This window comes from Anguilla rostrata, chromosome 4, assembly GCF_018555375.3.
Source record: "Anguilla rostrata isolate EN2019 chromosome 4, ASM1855537v3, whole genome shotgun sequence".
NCBI lineage: Eukaryota > Metazoa > Chordata > Actinopteri > Anguilliformes > Anguillidae > Anguilla > Anguilla rostrata.
In genome coordinates, this window is record NC_057936.1 from 15,812,340 (window position 1) to 15,836,176 (window position 23,837).

General features: G+C 41.8%; 2 protein-coding genes across 5 annotated transcripts in view; one reads left to right on the top strand and one right to left on the bottom strand.

Annotated features, from left to right (window-relative positions):
• Positions 1-5,276, bottom strand: part of pip4k2aa (phosphatidylinositol-5-phosphate 4-kinase, type II, alpha a) — a 54,676-nt gene extending 49,400 nt beyond the window's left edge. The window contains exon 1 of one of the 2 annotated variants that reach the window (XM_064330954.1): positions 4,331-5,276. In XM_064330954.1, coding sequence (XP_064187024.1) covers positions 4,331-4,471 — 141 coding nt within the window. In that variant the 5' untranslated portion in view covers positions 4,472-5,276. The remainder of the gene's footprint in view (positions 1-4,330) is intronic. The other variant, XM_064330955.1, reaches the window with a different exon arrangement.
• A 4,237-nt stretch (positions 5,277-9,513) lies between these two features.
• Positions 9,514-23,837, top strand: armc3 (armadillo repeat containing 3). Of its 3 annotated transcripts, none has more exons than XM_064330956.1 (18): positions 9,514-9,600; positions 10,022-10,070; positions 10,438-10,555; positions 11,417-11,542; positions 11,627-11,695; positions 12,695-12,870; positions 13,553-13,747; positions 13,883-14,066; positions 14,380-14,532; positions 15,076-15,184; positions 17,284-17,533; positions 18,329-18,465; positions 18,834-19,002; positions 19,109-19,209; positions 20,595-20,690; positions 21,114-21,314; positions 22,809-22,971; positions 23,441-23,837. In XM_064330956.1, exons 2-18 carry the CDS (start codon positions 10,023-10,025, stop codon positions 23,645-23,647), a joined length of 2,502 nt encoding a protein of 833 aa, XP_064187026.1. In that variant the 5' UTR covers positions 9,514-9,600; position 10,022; the 3' UTR covers positions 23,648-23,837. The 3 variants fall into 3 exon arrangements, with proteins under 3 accessions (XP_064187026.1, XP_064187027.1, XP_064187028.1); XM_064330957.1 differs by having other exon boundaries at positions 21,117-21,314; XM_064330958.1 differs by lacking the exon at positions 23,441-23,837 and adding an exon at positions 22,322-22,385 and having other exon boundaries at positions 22,809-22,947.

Here is a 23,837-nt window from a genome sequence, read left to right on the forward strand (position 1 = left end):
TGACTCACTCCCACCATGCGTACGCCCGCTCGCATCTCCACATCCGAGAAGACCATCCGACCAGCTTTAACAGAGCGCGGGGGGGGGGGGTGAACACCACAAAAAGGGCATACTTCATGGCAGGGAAAGGCTGCTGTAACTGATCGCCACTTTTGAAGTCTTAAGACCTGAGGAGCAGCGTCCGTACACAAGCTTCCTTTTAGGCCTGTGAGGACTTGCTGAGCTCAATCAGCTGTTCATCCGACACCCGCCCATTTTCTTCCACTGGTCCCCTAGCTCTGCCTCTGACTGCAGAGACGGCATCCATCAGGATCATCAAAACTGAGAGTCCAAGGATATACTGCTTTAAGAGCAAAAATACGCCATTGAAATGCAGCCCCAGACCAGCTGCACTTCACCCGTCAAGCCTTATGTTTCACATTGAACAATCAGAACAGACGGTGTCTTCCAGTGACCCTCAGGAACAGACACTAAGGTTACAAACACCTCTCTCTGTAGTCCACCTCTTGTTAACTTTATTCAAAGACTTTGCATGGAATTCCTAAATTAAGCACAATGAAGGTCAAAAAAGGACTCTCAGAGACTCCCAATTCCCCATTAGTCCAATTAAGCCCTTCAAACAAAATGCAATTAGCCTTGTGTACACCTTAATTAGTGAAACAAAAAGTCTGGATTATCACACAGACCAATGAGCATCTCCTTTCACCATGAGAAAGTAATCAGAGAGTGTGATTCCCACAACAGTATTCAGCTCTACTTTGCTGAGAGAGGGGGGAACCCAGGCCACATTCCAGCCCGTTCCCTAACCAGCTCTTCTCCTCGAAACGGAGGGCGGAAATGACAAGACAGCCAAAGCCACTCCTTTCCTTGAGGGAGAAAGTGTTGGCAAGTTCGACACCTTCAAGGCGCCATTTGCAGCAATAAATGAAACTCTCTGCAGGAAAGAGAACCCAACAGACGTTAACATCTAAAGAAAAAAATCCTTAAATTTAACTACTAAAATTTTTATTTATTTATTTTACCCATTTCCTAATGGACTACTTCAAGGTGAAAAAATAAAACGCACTATTGGAGTGAAGCAATGTATAATACGAGTGTTATGTTGGCGTACAATGGTGATCTATCATTTCAAATCCTCAGTGCATTCAAGCAGCCAGAAACCTTCATGCAGAGCAATAACAAATTCTACACTTGCATCACAGAAAATGTGATGGCAGGGCTCTACACTAACATTTTTTTCAGGGAGCACATGTGCTCCTAAGCTGAAAAATTTAGAGCACACTAATGCATCCCAATTACTAGACGTGCTCCTAATTTATTTTTCCAGTTAGCACACGTTAGCATTAATGCAAATGCTCCTAAAAATGGGAGCACTGTAGAACCCTTGATGGGTTCCCAGCACTGCCCAGTCAGTGCTAAAAATCCATTGCTGTTATCTAGGTTAAAAGCTTGCACTTAAGCTGTTGTATTTAGGCTCCAGTATTTTTAGGCATGCAATGAAAAGGCAATTACACATAAAACACAATTAAAGTTTAATGGTCCTCATTCAGACTTATTTTTTGAATCATTACTGTAGCATAATAATCGGTAGAACTGCCAGTTCAAAGATCATCCATGTCTCACATTACACATTTTCTAGCCTAAAATACTGGCATTAAAAATGTATAAACATTACAATATAATTTAGATGCAAAATGTAGCCTAAATGAGCTAGTGATGCAGCCATTTGCAAACAGTTATTTGCCCTGTGTGTGTTGACCAATATTAAATTGAAGGGCTTATCCAATGAGAAACTGGATGGAGGGTTCGAGCTGATGGACTACTCTTGTGTGCATCCAACTGGTTTTTCAATATGCTTCTATATGCTTTTAAGTGCAAGGAATTACCTGTGCCTATCGTGAAAGTACAGAATATCTTATCCTTCAGATACCTCATTTGAAAGCTCATTCATAGTTGCGGGCTCAACACTTCTGTAAGTAAAAATGGCAAGACAAGTGTCAGTATTCCATTCTACAAGGCTGGCAATCTGGGAAATCACACACTATATGCAAGCCTTTAAAATCAACTTTTCTGCTGCAGCTCATTTGCCAGTGCTTGTCTGTGTATACGCAGAAAACTGTGTCATCTCACATTCGTCACTAAGGCCAGAAAAGTGTTACTACGCTCTCTTAAAGCATTCAAGCTTGAATAAAACAAAGATAAGGACCTGCATGACATTACATTACAGGCAGATGCTCTTATCCAGAGCGACTTTTACACAGCATTTACATTGTATCCAATTATACAGCTCGATTTATACTAAAGCAATGCAGGTTACGTACCTTGCTCAAGGGTACAACAGCAGTGTCCTAATGGGGAATCAAACCTGTGACCTTTAGGCTACAAGACCAACTCCTTGCCCATTACACTACACTGCCGCCCTGCACGAGGAAGCCTACACACCACATTTTGGAGAGGGTTGCTGCTTTGCTTGTTCCCAGGTGTTAGAATGTACAAGATTGCTGGCAAAGGCATGCAGCATTTAAAATTTATGGCTTCATGTCATAAACCATCTTGGTGATGAGACTTCAAAGCCAGCACACGTGGTAGTCTGACTCAATAGCGTTTCTCATTTCCCAGTACCCATGGAATATTTAGAAATCAGTTGAGCATTCCAAATATCCTCCAATTTCTTTTGCAAGATAATGAGACTGCATGCAGACTGAATAAAAGATATGACACTCACTTGTAGGACAGTAAGAAAAACGTAGCCTATATTTTATATCCATTTTGTGTACACGTATTCTTTAAAAGATACCATGCAAAGCCTGAAAAAAGTTGCAAGCTTTACAATTCTGCATATGGAGGACTGAAAAGCACCTTTTATCTCACAGGACCTTGTGTGAGGTACAAAACAAATCTCAAAAGCAAACGATTTTCTGGCAGAACTAGGGCAAATGCTAGAAGAGAGAGAACCAAGTGAACATTGATTTTACTTTTCTAACAAGTTGAGCCTGCATCATTCTACAGTGTGACCAGTGGTGTGTTTTATGGAATATAATCCAAAGTACGTCATAAGTACATTTGAACAGGAGAGTATTTTAATGTTGTATGCATCTTTTCCCCATAAATGTTAAAGGATTACATTCTAGGAGCCATGTTATGTTGCTTTCTTTCATATTGCCTCATAGTTTGGGACAGCCTGCTCTAACCTAGCAAGGAGGAATGATTTACATATGACGTCTTACATATATGAATATTAATTAGCTCAGATACAAGCCCACCCTGCCCTAATCGTTATCTGAACAGGTCACAACAATGTAACAGTGTTCATTACAGTAACCGGGTAAAACTTGAAAGAACTATTAAGACGACAATCCATTGTCACTTCTGGGGAACATAATCACAATTTTAATCCAGTTTCCTGGACCTTTAATTGCAGTCTCCGCGTCTGCACCATCCCAATCAAAGCAAGAACAACATTATGTAGGCCGCCTAAAGCAATTAGATATGTATTAACGGTCAATAAACAGCGCATACAACATACTGTAAAATCGTCACATGCTGTCACTTTGACCTTCCCGTGAGTACACCACCAAACAAGTGGGCACACCTGCATTCGTCAAAAAATGTATAAACCAATGTCAATTAATCGTTTGTTAGATAACTCTGAACACATGACAGCTGAATTGGAATCGGTTTGCTAAAGAGAAATGAGCGCTTCTGGCACCGGTAATTGTCGCGGTTAAAAAATCGTTAACGGGCCACGGCAAGCATAGCTTGTTTGGTGGGTTTTTCACCCTTTGAAGAGTAGGTGTTTGGCATGTTTTATTTTTTCATAATAAGCCAATGTTCTAGAACTCCATTGTTTTCAGTTACCAGTAGTTATTGTTACATCTGCATCACAATATTCAGTTAAGAACCCAGTAATCACCTATTTGCGAATTGCGATCTTACAGTATAAAGGGTTAATATTATTGTGTGATCCGATTAACCGTGCTAACAGACAAGCTAGACAGCTGTACCCAATGCTACATTTCTTTACTTGGTCACTTTATTTCACTATTTATCTAGCTGCCTTTCCAGGAATCGCCCCTCTCCGTCTAAATTTTCAGTCAGCTACTGCATGGAAATCAGCGCCGAGGAGCAAGGCAAAATAATGACGATGTTATCAATGGAAATTGATGCACATGTACTATCATCGAAAGCGGCAATCACTGTAGCGAACTAAAGAGATATCACAAGTTACACAAATCCTCTGCAGCTGACATTTGCAACCAGGATGATAACAAATAAATAGTAGCAAGGGAACTAGCTAGTTGAAATGGTTTAATTAACTGACTAGACTCACCGAATGGTTAACTCCCCACATTAGGACGCTGAGCAGAGGGTCGCTGGCACGGAACAGCTTCACTTTCTGAGCCACGAAGTGTTTTTTCTTCGTCTTCGTTTTACTCGCAATGGATGCGGCAATGCTGCTAGCCGTAGCCATGTTTAATATAAATCAATTTGTCCAAGAACTGACGGTTCGCGTTGTTGCAAATTCCAGCGCGTGTCTCAAAAATTGAGGCGCAGAAAAAATGTGGACCGGGCGTAACGTTACTTATTTTTCTTCGTATCCCAGGTTTCCTCTCCACGGCCAGTGGATACCGTGGCATACAGTTATGTTAGCTAGCTAAGTTACTTCTTGTAAAATGCAACAAAACTTCTTGTCTTCGGATAATGGCAGCGAGCTTGTTGGTTAGCTAGCAAGATAGTTAAAACAGCAGCACTTCCCTCAAACATCAGTCACCCCTTCCTTCCTGAGCCTCGAACCCCAGTTGCGGCTAATGTTAGCTAGCTAGCCAGCTAGCGCTCTAGAGACAAGGCATTTATCTTCCAAGAGCATTTCGTCAAAATGCTTGAATTAAAACAACATATTTAGAAAAAATATCAGCACACTAACGTGAACCAGTTCGCCCATTAAACACCAGGCATTACTAGCACAGTCCCCTTGATCGTACACGTTCTCAGTATCTAACGTCAGCTAGCTAACGTTAGCTACAATACTCTGCTTGCTAGCGAGCAAATGAAACGGGGTTCCTCCCTGTTGTTCGCAATCTTTCCATTCCTAGATGGATGGCAACATAAGTAAACGCATAAAACTTCAAACGCCACAATATCAGTGACAAACTCTTGCGAAACCTAATGTTACAATATGAACGTTTTCAAATCTGCTGCAGCTCCGTCCCGCTGCTTCCGGCTGGGTGCTACTCTACTGACTGACAGCTTGACGAAGGTAGAGGCCATACAGCGTTCCGACATGCAGTCAGATTGTAACTCTGTTTGTCATAAAATCATTCCCATAAAACCTCGAGTCGGTAGGGCTGTACCAACACAGGTACAAATATTACCCTTTAATGTACAGTTCAAACATGCTGTTTTAAGTTTGAAATAATTTGGAACATATTCCGTTTTTTCCTTCAATATGTAGGCTATATGACTGGTTACTACTAACCTAGCTTACTAAATTGCTATGGTCTGTTACTTTATAAAATTTCCAACAAACAGTAGGCTCCATAGTCGGGAACTAAACCTAAAAATCTGTTTCATTTTATAATGAAAGTGATTCATAAACTTGGTGTCCAATGATGAAATTCCAAGTGTGTCCCAATCATATTTGTATCTTGCATTATTTGCATGATAGGCAGTGTAGTTCTCATGATATTATAGGCTACACACACTCAAAGCCCTGTGATGTTCCCATCCTAGAAATGCATTAGTGGGATCTGCATGGCTTGGGTTTCTTTATTCCATTACATTACAGGCATTTAGCAGACGCTCTTATCCAGAGCAACTTACACAACTTTTTACATAGCACTTTACATTGTATCCATTTATACAGCAGGATATATACTGAAGCAATGCAGGTTAAGTACCTTGCTCAAGGGTACAACGGCAGTGTCCTTACCCGGGAATCGAACCTGCGACCTTTCGGTTACAAGCGCAGTTCCTTACCCACTGTGCCACACTCCTTCCTATTCCATATTCCATTTATACTACAGCACTCATAAATAAATAATAGATCATAAATCTACAAAAATGTATCAATGTCGCATTTTTGGGTTGTGTATATCTCCCTAGAAATATAGTATCTAGAGATGCAGGAAGTGAAAGCCTTTCTTAGGACACAGCAGCAAATGACCGGTATTGTTCCAGCAATCAAAATAAAATGGAAAAGACATTGAGAGACTGTATGATCAATTACTTTTATTCACATTTAGAAATATGGAATGCTATAGCAAACTAAAATAAATCACATTGTATAAGTGGGTGAGGCTATATCAATGGAGGATTGCTATTGTAGTGTATGTCAGCTGCTAACTATGTTTTATTGTTTTGTTGAGATGGGTGGAAATCAGTAGGAATGCATGGGATGAGTGATCCCAGAGAAAAGATACTGAGGAATAGCCATTCCAATTGAACTCTCAAGTGCAAAAGTATTCATCTTATTATCATAATTTGTGGCTATTACATTTTATATTTCCATAATGCTTTGCAAACATTCAGTATCAAAGTTCCCATACCCCATTGAGCTAAAATTTCAGCATGTGGTGCATTCATAATAAATAGTACAGCATTTTGTTGCACATACAGTGCTTTAAAACTTTGTAAATACTTTCCCACCTTTTCTCACAAATTTGGAATGCCCAGTTGTGCAAGGTTATATCTTTTGTGCTGATTCATAGTTTACCTTTATGTTTCTTTCTGAGGGACAGTTTCTGAAGTGGAAACTTTCAATTTCCACCATTGAGTGAAGGGAACCACAAACTGCAGCAGCAGCTGAAGTCCGTTTTGTTTTAGTATGAGTCATTCTACATGCCAGGAATCCTTCAGGCCTATTTAACACCCCTCTTAAGGGAACAGCAAAGCCCAAAGTATATGACACAATTGCTGCTCCCTTGTAAGAATGACATAAAAACAAAAACAAGATGACTCTGGATAGGTAAAACCCAATCTCATTCAGAAATCCAGAGAGAGAATTTTGCAGTGCTCAACTTGTACAGTTAAATATTTGGCTTGAAACTGTTAAATGATACATGACGAACATAAAAAAATGAAGTGGCTGATAAGTCAGAAGATGCAGTTTCACTTCCTTGCAGAATAATTTCATTATGGCATGTTCTTGTTCACCATAATAAAGCAATATTAGTCCGTGGAATGCGGGACAATGATATAGATATTAAGGGTTCAGATTATATATGGAAAGATATGGATGTTTTTGTACTAACCTTGTGTTTCAAACCTCCTGAATTTTTTATTTTGACATTGTAATATCTAATAACAGTTGTGATATTTAATAAAACAACAGTGTAGCTAGTATGTTAAAAAATACAATGTGTTTGTTAATCTTTGCTAATCAATATCAATATAATATACCTGTCATCTTTCAAGTAAGAATTCATTAAACTACTGTACCCAATTCCAAATTAAATACAGTGAACTTTGAATAATTTGAATAATGTTCTTTCCTTGCTAGCTACTGGAAATACAGCTCAGGAAAATGTTAAGAGACCACCCAATTTTTTTTTTCAAGAAGAATTGGGTTTACTCTTCCAAACGTAGATTGTTGAACCGTTCCTAAGTGAAGAAATTGTTATTTTTAAAATTTATTTATGGGTATAAACTGGCTTAGTTTACTCAATGTATAACAACAATGGGGCCATTTAATCGGGTTTTTGGCAACCGCCATTTTTGTATTAAAGTGGTTTCTCTGGCCGCAGGTTTAAATTTGTGGTGAACAATTTTGTGGTTGCTTGCCTATGTCTTATGCTTCAAAAAATGGCTGCATAAATGACATTTGCCATTGCTGAGCCAGCTAAAGCCATTTTACTTTTGACCTAGATGAGAACTGATAAACGCTCAGCTTGCCCCATTACTCTCAATGCAATGTATGTGCATCACCATCAAAAGAGTGGGAAAGCACCTTATTTGCTGATGATGTCAAGGCAGGTAATTTTTAATTTTTTCATGCTGGAAGTTATGCAGGAAGTTGCAGGAACACATGCCTCTCGTAGTTCAGTTCTGAGTCATATACATGGAAGTGATATTAATTTAGTCTTTCAGTGCAGTTCCTGTCATGCTGACCATTGAAACAGACCACATGGCGAGTACACACTGTAAAAGAAGTTGTGATATGAATGCATAAATATGTGTTTTTGTATGCGCACTAGCTTCTTGTAGATGGGAACGTTGAATGCCATAATATGAATGTATAATATTTTCAGAGCACATTAAAGAATGTCTAATAATTGTAACCCCCTCAACAAATATAAGATTTCTCATTTCTATCAAGGAACATTTTCAACACAAACTGAATGGATACCAAAAAATTCCTGAAGGCACAGTGTATATTGTATGTCCACTTGTGCACATGTTATTTAATCTGCAATGGATTTTAACAGCACATCAGCCAGAGGCATTTTATCTAGATGTGAACAATTTCTCTTGGAGGAGAGATTTCAATGTCAGCCAGACTGCCTGGTTATATAGAAATCAAATGAAAATCAAACAAATTCCTCCAAAGATAAAGTAAAAAAAAGTCTGCTGGTAAATCCATGGCGGACATTGCTACTTTCATACTCTGTTTACATCTCATCCAGATCATTGCCGTTTCCTCATGAAAATGACGACTGTGCTATGCAAACAGTTTGCAAATGTTTACAGACCTTGTCTAAATTGGACAAGGTATACAAAACTAGACAGCATGTAACACCATCTGTTATATGCACATCTGGCCTGGTTATCTGTTATCCTGAAGTCCTAAAATTAAAAGAGACATTTCCCTAGGACTGTATACTGGAAATGCTCTGACAAAAAAGGACATTTTCTACAGTCTAAACGCTGTGCAGCTAGTCACTACACTAGCTCTGATGAGTATTGGCTGTGTTGCTGTTAACCATAAACACACAAATAACTGTTAACTGACTGGGCAAACAGTTCACATGGTCCCATTATATTCAGTTCCTGAAATTTTGATGGAAACGTTGACAAACAAAGTTATGTAGGCTACGTATTAACCTCAAGTCACAGTCTCAAGCCTACTTTGTATTTAAATGCACTGCCTACTGCCAGGACGTCCTTGACCCAGCATTGTTAACCTTACATAGCCTATACACAATTGGTTTAACTGGTTTACCAGGTTTCAGTCAGCTATACACAGCAAAGGAATTCCATTCTCGTTATTTTCATTGGATTAGTCATATTGCCCTGTTCACTTACAAGCGCATGCAACTGTCATTAACCTATATTGTACGAAATTCCTCTGAATAATAGGCATACAATAAAAATACAGCGTCAAAATTAGCTACTCGATATCAACATTGTACACGTTAGCTGGAAACCACTGGTGTAAATTGTGAATTTAAAAGTACGGTTATTTTGTATCGGCGATATATTTTTGGTTGCCTGTTCTTTGAAACCTGACTCAGAACCAGTTCCGGAGTCGATTCGGGCAAGTACCCATAGACGTGGCAGTGGTGTCTTAGCAACCAATGTCAACAAAGGCAATTACGATCACCTAACCACAGCACACTGGGAAAACGGTCCCTACTGACTGTCCGTCGAGGTGAAATAAAGAAAGTAAGAATTATGACCAATTCATTGATAGTACTTCTCTGTTTAAGTTACACACGACGTCATTCGGACTGAAGTTGCTATTTCTTTTCTAGATTAGCAAAAATCGTGGTACCGTAAGACACGACAACTCAAGCTCCTTCAAAGAAAAACGAACACGCTTTCTGCTTGTAGCCCAGTCAGTGTTTTGGAGCTGTTTTATGTTTTATGACTAGATTAAAATGCGCAGTAGGCTACACCAGTCACTTTCTCCCCCCAGTGTTATAGACAGTAGAATTTAGACGATGGATTGCATTATCACATTAGAAAAAAAGTATTCCACATTTTGCTCTTTTTATGGTACAGTGTATTTGCCAGTCTTATCACTAAGCTATCAAGCGCAGCAAAAATAAAAATATGTAACACCGATGACTTATTTTTTTTTCAGGATGGGAAAGAAAGTGAAGAAAGAAACTGAGGCTCCCGCTAAAGATGTGGTAAAATATAATGTTTTAACAGGAGTCTAAAAAGTATTCTTGGCGCAAAGTACCAGGAATGTAGATATTCTATGAAGTAGGCTATTAGTTAACTTGTTTTGCACTGCATATCCTACAGTTTTTGTGAATGAGTAAGTAAGAGTGAGTAGGCCTACTTTGAAAGAGAACATACTGTTATGTTTTTTTAATTGATAATTAACAGCTAATTTTAAGGAATATTATTTTTTAAAATGTATTTACAGGAATTAAACTATCAGTTCCTGCCAGCTACTTAGTGCATAATATACTCATAGTAAACAGGTACAGTATTGTTGGTCCAAACGCTGTTTGCAGACATCCTGAAGTCACATTTACCCTTTCTTCCTAGTTTGACCCTCTTCCCATTGAAAGCAAGAAGCCAGCCACTGTTGTGCTTATGCTTAGCTCTCCTGAGGAGGACATCTTGGCAAAAGCCTGTGAAGCCATTTACAAATATGCAGAAAAGGGTAAATGTACAGTGCCGTCTGTTTGTGAGGGTATCTTTTGGAACAGTCCAACCGCAGCCCTTATGACAATTTCACCAGTTTACTTTAACTCACCTACATTGTAGTTTTCATGCAAATTAATTTTTTGAACATGAAATTGATACACTTTACTGCCAATCAAAGCAATAGCAATACATTTTAAGACATAATTCAAAATGATTATTGAGAGTAATCACCTGTTCATCAGTTTATCAGTTTATCCTCATTTACTGTATCTGAATAGCCGCAAATAAAATAAGATTCGATGAACATTGTTACCAAATGAATAATTTCTTTCTTTTGTGTTTCTCTCTGTAACAAGAAAATCAGGCACAGTTTTTTCAGAGATTAAAGTTGTGGTCATTCATGAACAAGAGACACCTGTGAGGCTTGCAAGGCCACACATTAACACTCCTGAGGTTACTGTTAAACATTAATGATTTAATTGGGCTTAAAATGCTTTTTGCAGTAAGCATGAACAAATGGGCATTATAGAACAGAAGTAGCCCCATCTCAGCACTTATGCAAGTTACAAGCCATTTTGCATGGTAGTAACGTTTTCCATTGTTAGTTAAACAGTACAGTACTGTTTTCTTTGAACTCATAAGTATTAATAATTTTTTGACCACAATTGAAAAATATTTATTTGACTGTTAAAATTTGCGTATGAAAGGAAAAGCCTAAAGCACTGCTACTGATATGTCAAAGTGAGGAGTCATGTCCAAATTTTTATTAATTTGCGACTGAAGAGGAGTAAAACGTGCTACGCAAAATACAGTCTTATGTTTGCTTTTATGTTTGTGTGCTCTGTGTAAACCTCTATCTCTCTTCTGCCCCCTGCAGGTGATGATAATAAGAGCACTCTGGTGGGACTGGGAGCAGTGGAGCCACTTTCCCAGCTAATATCACACCAGGATCAGCTTGTGCGTAGAAACGCCGTCATGGCTCTTGGAGTCATGGCTACGAACAGTAAGGACTCAGCTCTGTTAGTAATTAAATGTAGTAGAGGAAATTGACTTTAATTCAGTTTTGCTGTTGATGTGTTTTTGACAGGTGATGTAAAAAGGCTTTTGGTAAAACTCGACATCTTTCCATCAATTATTTTAAAACTATCACCTGAAGGTAAGTTCTCTTTAGCATTTTCATTGCTACAAATGATAGAGGTTTTCACTCATTGGGCTGGGCTACCCATCTCTTGTCACAGTGGATGACAGTTTAGATAGAGTTTGAGCTTTTGAATATTTGAACTGCCAAGGGAAGCTAAACCAAATGGTTAGCTGAATCAAGCTATTAAGTGCCTGGCTTGGACAGAACCCTTCAGACATTGCAACCCTTAAGAGCCAAAGCAAACAAGCCTTGCAACTGAGATCAAATTGCGTTTAAAAAAAAAAAAACTCCCCTTCAATACCAACTACATCGCAGGTGCTGAAGTGGCTGTTTAATTTTGTTTCTTACATCTAGAGAACCCTTTATCCTTTTAAAATAGAGGTGAAGTCAATCAGTTTAATCTGTTTTAGCCTGGGATTAATGTTAAAGTTAAAATGTCTATTGTGTAAACTTGAAACTAAAAATGTTAATAAAAATGTAATTTGGATTTTTCATTGAGTGCTTCAAAGAATTAATTACTTCAAAGAATTGAAGAAAGGCAAAATATCATAGTAAAACATACTATGTCATATATAATATAGAGATCTTACTCTCATAGAGTATATCTGTAATATTTATAACATGAGGTCTTGACTGCTGCCATTGACTGGTTGATTAAATGTTCCATAATTAGCATGTGCAGCACTGTGAGTAAAATTTAGTTGCTTTAGGCTGTACTGTGGAAATTTCCCTTTATATTTATGTCTCACCCCTCAGGAATTCTAGTGTCAATGAACATTTGTGTAGTATAGTTTCACATGCAATTAATTCAATATGATAAGTTTCCATGGATAAGCCTTTGTGGATATAAATGGGTCATAAGTGGTCATATATAAAATACTTACAAATATACCTGGGCCTACATCTAGCCTTATAGCACATTATTCTACTATTATTTTTTAACATCTAGAAGAGCTGAATGTTAAGGATATCTGAATTTGCTCTGTCCTCTGTTGACATGTCTCTTGCCGTCAGAGGATGTTGTGGTACACGAATTTGCCACCCTTTGCCTGGTGTCCTTGTCTATCGAGTTCACCAGCAAGGTGAAGATCTTTGAAAGCGATGGACTGGACCCTTTGATCAAGCTCCTGAGCAGCCCAGACCCAGACGTCAAGAAGAACTCGGTGGAGTGTATCTACAACCTTGTCCAGGTGGGCCTGCCAGGTTTATTTCTGTCTTTTACAGATTAAGAGCTACTGCTCTGAGGAGCGGATCTTTGCTACAGCAAAACAACCCTAGACAGAGTCCTTTAAATCCTTCACTTTATTTTGTTGTTTGTATTTTCTAGATTCCAGGTGACCATTTGTAGTGATGGGACATTTAGGGAAGCAGAAGTTCTGAAAAGTGTCAATGTCAATGTTATTATGCCAGTTTAAGTTATGCAATTTGTGCCCATCCCTGTGTATTCTGCATCGGTCAGTGTGTGTAATGCACTGGTAACGGTGACTGTGCAATGGTCACAGTGTATGGTATGTTGTAACTCATTCTTTTTAGTTCATAGATGTGTGTACTAGAAGATTGCAGCCATTGTGAGCAGAATGAAAGGGTCCCACACTGTTGTATACTCCAGTATGCTCATTCATCTTTGACATGGTTCCATGGCAGTCTAGCCTATGAACATAAGCACTGTGGCCTTACTTTCTAGAGTTAAATAAAAATATGCACAAAATATGAAGGCATACAACATTATGCTCTTATCCATCAACACACTGAACTCTGACCCCACTACATTAATATCACTGGCTATACCAAGATGCTCATACATAAGCATATAAAGACCAAACCCACTTAAAGAGGCGTTCTTTTATACTGACCGTTCCCGTGTCCCCGCAGGACCTCCCCAGCCGGATGGCGGTGCGAGAGCTGAACGGGATTCCTCCGCTGCTGGAGCTCCTGCGCTCGGAGTTCCCGGTCATTCAGCAGCTGGCGCTGCGCACGCTGGAGAGCATCACCACGGAGGCGGGGACCCGCGTGGCGTTCCGCGAGGAGCAGGGCTTGGATAGGCTGCTGGAGCTCCTGGCCAATCAAGTAAAAGACGTTGAAATGTGTTCGCATTAAACCGACATATTCTGAACCAATGCAGTGTGCAGTATATAGTATATCTCTTCTTGGCAGTGCAGTAATGTATGAAATCAGGTTTTAATCAGGTGGTGTTTCATACAGGAGTTCAGTGACCTGCACATGGAGGCCCTGCAGGTGATCTCTAACTGCCTGCAGGACAGTGAGGCCACGCTGCTCATCCATGAGACTGGGGGGCTGGAGAAGCTGCTGCAGTTTATAGTCACGCCTGTCTCGCCTGAAGTGCAGATGAATGCAGCCACAGCCATCTCAAGAGCTGCACAGAACAGTACGGGAGCTCGTCGTTCCATGTCTGTGCGAGTGTGACAGTGTGTGTGCTTGTGTATGAAAGATAGAATGATAGAGATAAGAGAGCAAATATGAGAGAATGTATTTCTAACAAGAGAACAACGTGAACTTGACAGCGAGAAGGTGTGTGAATGCGTGAATTGTATGACTATGTTTTAGTATTTGTGTGCTTCGGGATAAAGTATGTGTTACGTATGTGCATCAGTCCTTACATTTCAGTTTTCAGGAATTGTTAGCATGTAATATGTACATGTACATGCAGTCAGTTCCTGTGTCGGTGTGTTGTGGAACAGGTGAAAACCGGAAAATTCTGCATGAGCACGATGTGGAGAAGGCCCTGGTCAGCCTGCTGGCTGTGGATCACGACGGTGTGCGTATCACCACCTGCAGGACAGTGGCGGTAATGAGCGAAAACCTGGCCTGCAGGGACACCTTCAGACATCTAGGTGAGACCTTCAACCCACTGTTCCCATGAAATTCAAAAATATTTGTGTTTTCTGCTGGTCTTTCATTTAGTTGATAATTTCATGTATTGTGTGGAGAGTAGTCTGTTATAATGTGCAATAAGATGAAATCCTATTATAGGTACAATGTTTATGAAACTGGAGCTATAGGCTGGAGCCTATCCCAGCATGCATTGGTTGAGAGGCAGGAATACACTCTGGACAGGCCGCACACATACCATTTTAGAGTAACACACTATCGCAGGGCATACATACCATTTTAGCGTCTCCAGTTAGCCTACCTGCATGTCTTTTGACTGTGGGAGGAAACCGGAGTGCCCGGAAGAAACCCACCCAGACACAGGGAGAACACGAACCCAGGACCCTCTTGCTGTGAGGCGACAGTGTTACCGACTGCTCCACCACTGCCTTATGCAACATTGTAATTGCAAAAAACGTTTTGTGGCTGCTGGCATGACTTTCTCTGGAGATCTTGCATTGCGTGTAAAACGCAACCCAATGAGACAGAAGGCCTGTGTGTTTCAGAGGGGATCCGACCCATTGTCCTGCTGCTGAGCAGCGAATCCGAAGAGGTGAGGGAGGCCGCTGCCCTGGCCTTGTCCTGCCTCACCAATGGCAACCAGCTCAACGCCTAGTGAGTGACCTCACCCAAATCTCAGTAATATCCTCCTAAGACCCAGAAATTCGTTTTTGACCGCTGTAGGGGACATGAGTCTCTGGTCTTCATCTCAGGAAAACTACATTCTATTATGATGAAACCTACACTACAAGAGACAATCAATATAAATAAAATAATATTTTTGAAGATTTCCACTGCAACATATTTTGGTATCCAAGACACTTGTATTATATCAAGAAATGAAAATACTTTAACTTCTTTTTCTCCTGGCTCTGAGGAGAATATGCTATTATGTCCTGGGTTCTCTCTGTGCTTCTGACTGACTCTCTCACTGCCCTTGAGCTTACAGTAGTCATCTTCATATATTGTTGCCGCATGGTATACAGTAAATGCATCAGTGAGGACCTGTCGATCCTCTGTGGCACTGACCTGCTGCATGGTGTGCTGTGTGTTTGAAGTTAGCCACGCACGGCACGTTGCCATTTTGATAAGCACTGTGCACTAGACAGCACTTCCTTGACATAGGTCAAATAAGAGGGCTCTTTCCTCAGTTTACCTGGTTATTTTCACTTTGTCAGCTCTGAATATTTTTGTCTGGAATATGAACACACGCAGACTACATAGAATGTAATCATACTGGCAGTGACCATTAAGAGAGCGACTTCTGAGCCATCCACAGTGTATTTGTTTTTGTTAAGGAGCTGCAATTGAAAAGTAATTTAATTGTAATGTTTTGTGACCGGAGAGGATAGATTTGTACTTAAGGGATTTTGGGCTCTTTCACACATCCCCCACGGAGTCCTCCGGTGCTCGGTACTGCTCGTTGTTTCACTAAATTGGTCATCTGTTAAGCTGCTATGGGTTGCAGGAGGAAATTACACAGTCCATGCTGTGACTCTGGCACGGTTCCAAAGGTTGTGGAGAAGAGTCAGCGTGACAGGAAGGACCCCCTGTGGTGCTGACATTAGTCTCTGAAGTGCTATCATAATAACAACAGAGTAAATCAAAAGTAAATTCACGCCTGCGTGTCATTACGATGATCTGTGTAGCTTACGCAGTGTGTGATACAAGGGGAAAAATACACCATACGATTATTAAAAGTGTATCATAATCGGCGGAGGAGCTAGTCTCTGTTACAGTCTCCACAAAGAGCAAGAGGCCTGTGAGGGAAGATTAGAGAGCTAGAGAGAACATAACTGGAGCAGAGCTACAGAAACAGAATCACATATTGTAATATGGGCACGGGAAGACAACAAAATGAATTTGGAAGCCAAATGCTCTTACAGCCTGAAAAATTAATGCACACCAGCAGACTGACATCCAGACTAGCTTAGTGCAACATAGCTGGATTGGTGAAAATGTTTTTGAGTTTTTCTTTAATGCATTTGATGATAAGCAGACACATTTAATGAAGTTACGTTATTAAAACACATGAATTAACTCCCATGAGTGCAATATGTTTCATCGCTTTTGGTGGAACCTGTAAGTTCTTAATAGCACTGCTCATTGGTGTGTCATTGAAAATGAATGGCGTCCAGTACGGAGATCCATCCTGGAACTTCCTGTTATGTTGGGAGTTGATAAGGAAGAGCCAGTATGAATTTCCTGGTCTAATACTTAAAAGAAAACCAGAGATATATCCAAGATGAAAAATATTATGTTGCACTTAATCTGTGTTCACTCTAAACATTTTCCAGTGCTTGGAAACAATGATTGACATATGTTTAGTTCTGTTTGGATGTCATGACAGAGGTATTATGATGTAAGTGCGCGTGTAACGCCCTATCAGCACCGACATTAACAGTGCTGTACCACTAGCCACTCGAGATAAAAATGTCAGTTTATAAGCTTATCTTGAGTGCAGCCCTGGTCTCTTGTGTCACACACAAAAAGCTTTCTGGAGCACAATGTTTATGACTCAGTGTAGCACATAGAAACAAATTTTTTTGGACTCACTATAGCACAAGTACAAGTTCCTTTGCAAAGAAGGGTGGGGAAATTGTCCGAAAGTTTTATTTGACAGGGTAATAATGTTAATGAATTTCCAGTATTAGCATAGCCACTTTGCTGCCTTGTGTGGCCTGTGGGTTGACGGAGCTAATCATTCCCGGCAGCGCGGTGTACGAGGCGGAGGGGGATAAGCTCCTTGTGCAGCAGCTGCAGGACCGGTGCCAGGGGGTCGTGGCGCACGCGGCGGCCGTCCTCGCCAACATGGCGGCCCAGGAGGCCCTGCGCTGCAGTGCCCTGGCCCACGGGGCCATGCGGGCTCTGGTGGAGCCGCTGCAAGCTGCGGACGCCCGCGTGCTCGCTAGCGCCGCCCTGGCTGTGGCAGCCCTCGCCTGTGACGCAGACGGCAGGGCCGATGTGAGTAACTCTGTCACGCAGACTCTTAGCTGTACCGCTAACAAGCAAGCAGTGACTGGTCCTTTGAACTTGGCAGTTCATTGTGTCGGTAATGTTAGGCTTTGTGCTGATTGGATTTCCCCTTTTTTATGAACAAATCGTAACTTTTTTTTTTGCAAGACCACCCCATCATATTTCTTGTTAGTGAGGCATCACATACTCCTCCACCCAAGCAAAAAAACTGTAAGGCCTATGATTTAACCAATCATTGTGCTCCCTTGAGCAAATATTGCTGGTTGCAATGGGGTTTGATGAGAACAAAAAAAGAGCACTGCCAAACGTAGTGTTAACTTAGGCTTACATAACAAATGCTCTAGCTAGCTACCAGGATATGATGTACAAGCTTCCCTCTGAAACTGTGTTACTCCTTTTTGTCATTAAACTCCAATTGACTATTTACTAGTCACACTAATTTATTGCTGTTTTGGCCCAAATACACTCATTAATGTTTTTCATATCTAATTCATGTAATTTACAAGTAATTCCTTTGAAATGTTAAATGAAGGTTTTAAAATACATACATGGAAGTTTATCACTACTCTGTTTAATAGTGCCATGAATCTTGTTGAACACTATTTTACCAACTAAATTAGCAAAAACGTCACCTGGAATTGCACAGTATGGTTAGTGTTTACGTGTAATGTTTGACCTGTTGCTGAATTGACTGGTTTGGAGACAAAGTGCATATAGCAGTAGTGAAGAGGAAGCACTTTCCTCGGGTCTGATGGCTGATGTGATGTTGTCTCTGTATTGCAGCTGAGGGATGCTGGTGGTTTGGCTCCCCTAATCAAGCTGCTGAGCTCCAATAGCGCTGAGGTCCGTTCCAATGCGTGCTGGGCTGTGCGAATCTGTGCCAGTGATGAGCCTACTGCCATAGAGATGTGCCGGCTGGAGTGAGTCTTCTAAAAATCTGACCCTGATATTTTTATTCTTATATTAACATTGTGGAAATAACTAATATTAATCCATTGTCTGTAGAAGACCCCAGTGATGCTCTTGGGCTTTATTACAGTAAATGAGGAGATTATTTGTAGAGATCAACAATCTATCCTCTTAAGCACCACTAGATGGCATTAGTTTTCCATAAATAATGTTCAGGCATTGGTTTCCTTCATGGTACAGCATTGAACTCTGATCAGCAGCTAGTGAAGACCTGCAATACAATTCACGAATTGCTGAGCATTAACGGATTAATTACATGGGTCGTGCTCCATTAAGCTTCATACGTAAATACACTGCCTTTTCCCCTCCTCTCTCCCAGAGCCCTGGAAACCCTACAGGAGATCAACTCCTCTCCAAACCGCCGAAGCAAATTCAGTGAAGCAGCCCTTCAAAGGCTGCTTGACAGCAACCTCTCTGTGAAGTACAGTCTGACCGGCCACCTGTCCTCCACCAACATCACAGTGGATGGATTTTATGACCCGGGCAAGGTAGTTCACGTATCACTGTGGCTTCTGCGCAATGGTGCTTCCAGTGATGATTAGGACACACCCTAGCCCTGGACTTTACCCTCTCTCTTTCTGGGTTTTTACACAGGCACGGGCGGGTCAACGGGTTCTCACCCTGGAAGAGCTGTCTAAGCAGGAAGTCAACCAGCATCGCCCTGTCATTGCAGTTAATGGAAAACCAGAGCAGTTGTAAGTACTGTCCTGGGCATGTAGCTACATACATATGTCCCCTTCCAGGCTGTCTCTAAGTTTTGATGTTTAGATGCTCGCAACTCGAAGGTTAAAGGTTTGATTCACAAGTGGGGCTCTGCCTTTGTACCCTTGTGATAAAAGAATATGAGTTCACAAAGAATGTCAGTTGCTGTTGATAAGAGCCTAAAATGTGCATTAAAAAAAGTTGACTTTCTGAACTTGGTGGTTTCCTCTACCAAGTTTTCTGTACTATATCATACATCATGCTATAATTTCTTGGTTAAAATGTAATAGGCACAGACATGCTGAAATGATGCACGTGTACATAATTTTCCAACTTAAGAAATGCCATAACTTTTACCGTGCAATGAATTGCCATATAAAGCACTCCGACAATGTTTTTGAAACTACAGCAGTGTGTTTGTGTTTGTCAGTGAATTGTTTCTGCATTGTGAATTACAGAAGTTGGGCTGTGAAATCAACCTCTTTACCGTTGACTAATTTAGTGGAAATAAATGTGGAAAGGAACCGGGCCTTTGTGAAACAAAGGGCAGCACAATGGGTTTTTAAGCCCCCTGTGTTTCCGCTTCATTAAGCCGTCCACATTACCACTTGAATATTAAAAAGAAGCGCCGCTACCTCCCATCACATAATGCAAGCAGTGTAAATGGCGCTGTGCGTACATCTAGGTCTAGCATCTCGCATCTATAGGTCTCGGTCAACTTAACGCTCTGCGTGAACCATGTTTTAAGTCCGTAGTTATGAGAACGGCTTGGTCAACGTAAGAACAACAACACCCCCTTGGTAGCTCTGTTGTGTAGGTGCAGGGTTGGCCGCAGCATCTCAAGTAGCTCTTCGATGTTGTAGCCAAGCCAGCATAATGGCCACTTGTGTTCAAATGTAGTTGCTCCCCGCTTTGTTTTGCCCCTCTGCCGGTCGGCCTCTGAGCTGCTCCTTCCCAGTCTCTGGTTCGGTCTCCGCGGCTTACGTGTTTGCGTAGCGAGCTTGGCCGCGCTGCTGCGGAGCTCTGCGGAGTGTCTGCCGTCTGCCAGGGCATAAGCCCGTTGGGGAAATGCCACGGCTTATATAAGCTGATCTGAGGATGAGCTGGGGATAACACACAAATGTTAGAGCTTCTGTGTGTATGATGTGTGCATATTTATTGTTGTATGCGTGTGTTTGTGTGAGTGTAATGTTGCATGTCTGTGTTTGCGCTTTTGAGTGTGTGCACACATGTTTATGGGGTTGGTGTATTTGTGTACAGAATGTATGTGTGAATGGCTGTGCACGTGGTTTTGTGTGTGTGTGTGTATGTTTGCGTGTGAATACATGCATGTCTTTGGTGTATCTTTACTGTACAAAGCACTTCCTGTTTGTTCCAGGATATCTGTAGAGTTGACGGATGACAAACAGCAGGATGGGCTGGTCTCGACTCGCTCCTCGTCCGTCCTGAGCAAGAGCAGCACTAAAACACTGAAGTGAGGGGCATAAACAGGACCTCTGGCATGTTCTACTGCGCACTCTTCTTATCTGCTTTTCTTTTTCTTATTCTTCTGTGTAATTGGATCCATATTTTGCATGTCTGCTTGATTAAGTGGGGCAAATTGTATCATTGGGGATCAATTAAAGTCTAATATGATCATCTTGTAGCCTAATTGCTGAGCTGCAAGAACTGTCTCAGATGATTACTAGCCACCGATGTGATGCCGATGGCTTGAATGCTGTAGCGCGTCTTCCTACAGCTGAAGTGTATAAATACATACAATTATGAACAGGCTTGTCTTTTTAGCGTTAAACTTGTATCCACTTGTCCACTTGAGCGCAGTGGTTTTCTGTAACTCTAGCCCGATTTCTTTAGCCCCTGACCTGCCTTCCGTATCACCCCGTCCCACGTTTCGCAGCAGGGCGAAGAGCAGGGCCCGGAAGGAGGACGAGAAGCAGAAGGACGAGGAGGACGGCAGGGCAGAGGCGGAGGCGGCGGCCGCGGCGGAAAAGCCGTGGGCCCCGCCGTGTGACGCCGAGTTTCAGGACCTGGTCACCGAGGCGGCCAAGGCCGTCCTGCCTCTCCAGGATGAGAGGGAACAGTGCGTCGTCCTGGCCAAGTGAGTCTCCAGTGCTCCACAGGGCAAGGGCTCCTCCACTGGCATTAACCTCATAACAGTTAACACCAATTAAAAAGTACTTTTAGTTTTGTAAACGTATTTTCTCTCAAATATGGCCCTGCCAGTTGTGCCTCCCCCAGTCACCACTGAGCCACCCACAGCCATGGAAGGAGCTCTGCAGTTGGGGTACTTCTGCAGTGCCTGCAGGCCCAAAAGCACTACAGGAGAGAGCTACAGCCCACCCAAGGAGAGTTGTGCCTCTCAATGACAACTTGTAGCCTGTTGGGGCCTGATGCATAGTTATGTGGTAGAGTAGAAGTAACAGAAAGCATCCTGGGTGATTTAAACCTGTTCTTTGCACTGGTGGGTAGAGGTGGAAAATCCAGGTTCAGAAAGTGAAAGTCCACCCCAGTATTTTGTTTCTTCTGGATTTGCACATTAGCACAATTCTTCAGCCAGGAGGTAGAACTAATTAGTGAAATCAGCTGGCTCAGTCCATGGGTGGAGTAAACACCTGGCAGGGCTTTTACTTTCAGACCCCCTGGACCATCCACCTCTGCTGGTGGGATGATGTTTTATCTTCCTGTTTTGGACTCCTGGTAATGTCTGGCTACATTCCAGACCTGTAGCATAGCCCGTGGCATAGCCTATAATGTCTGTGCTGTAGCCTGCACTCATGGAAAGCACTTTTACCAAATGGCTGGGGAGTCCATTACCCAACATTACTGAAGATGATTTTGAGGCTGTTGGGTCTGATTGAAGTTCAAGTTTGAATGGTGCGTATTATGTTTTAACAAGCCGATGTGCTCATTGCGCATGTACGCATGCTTTGTTCTAGCTTTGTTCTAGGTCTGGCTGCAAAGAAAATTGATTACTGCATATTTGAAAGAGTACAGAGCCCCTAAAGGGACAGAAAAAAAATGTAATTGCGTGCGGGAATTACTAACATTGTGCACACGATTTAGTAATTTGTGTGCACAATTTCATTTCTTTTGATGTCCCTTTAGGGGCTGTATGAAAGATTGAACAGCAGGAGCTGCTACTTGAATACACACACTGAATGGCAGGCAGGTTAGCATATCATAACTGCACATACACTGATGAGAAAATACTAAAAAGAGCACTCACAAGTACTGTTATGTTGTAGAGAATACTAATCGTCAGTACATGTTTTTCTCAGCTGAAAGAACATGACTCATGTCCTTGAACTTTCTGAACAGGCATAATTATTGAACATACAATGAATCCAGCTTTGAAAATGTTACAAGTATGAACCCATAGAACATAGGTCCCTGGTTCTACACTTCTTCCTAGTTCCGGTGCATTCAGACGATTATTTGTTCAATCAAATAAATCACTAGACTCTTAAAGTAAAAAATGGCAAAGGAAGAGGTTATTCTATCCTTTGCTGCTTACCTCTATGATAAGACACGTTTGTTCAGGATGAAGACATGAGAGATACTGGGGCAGGAGTTTGACCGTGTCGGTTCGTAGGCTGGTGAGTGACACCATGGGCGGGGCTGTGGACCGGGAGAAACTGCATCACTTCATGTGGGAGCTGCACCTCAGCGAGCTGAAGCTGGAGCTCCAGTCCAATATCATCCCCATTGGCAAGATCAAGAAGGGCACGTTCTACCACAGGGCCCTGCTTTTCAAGGTACCCTCTCCCCACACAACCCACTGGAGTAACATTAAAACTCTGTGTTAATTGCAGTATATGACTGAGAAGATTATGACTCTTCCACGCATAGAACACAATTGCCCCCTACAGTATAATCTCTCGATGTTTGATTAAAAAATGTAGAAAACTATTAAAAGATTCTGCTAGCGTGCAATGTTCCCATTAGATAAATTAGGGTCATGATGCTAGTTTTGCACTTGCCTCTTCGAATCAGTGTAAAACCTGCTAGGCTAAGAGGTGATTTCCCTTGACACAAAGGACATCCTCACTTTCTGTGCGGCAGACCTGGTGGACATGTAATTGGCTCGTTAATTAATTAACACGCGGTGCTGCCGCACGCATGAGCGGTCCCTCTCCAGCAGCTGGGTGGAGACCCAGCTGTAAGTGAAGGCACTGTGCCATCTATCCTTACCCCACCTCCACCTACCCACACTCCTTTCCTCAGGTTCTGGCAGATAGGATCGGGGTGAGCTGCAGCCTGGTCCGCGGAGACTACAACCGTGCCTGGAACGAAGTCCGACTGACGGAGGACTCGCCCAAGGCCTCGGGACGTTATCCCCGACCTCAGACCTACGTGGTGGACCTGATGCACACCCCGGGGAACCTTCTGAGGAGCGATTTGCCTGCAGCCATCCAGTACCAGACTATCTGAAAGAGTCATACCCATGACTACTGCTGGGAAAAGAATGTTTCGCATGCTGGACTTTGTGCTAGTGTATCTGCTGATGCTACACACCCATGTAAATAACGGTTTAAATTGTGAAGCAGTGCTGATACTGACAACGTAGTTCACATGAATGCAGTGGACCAACAACTGGGTTAGGACTTTATTGGGTCAAGGA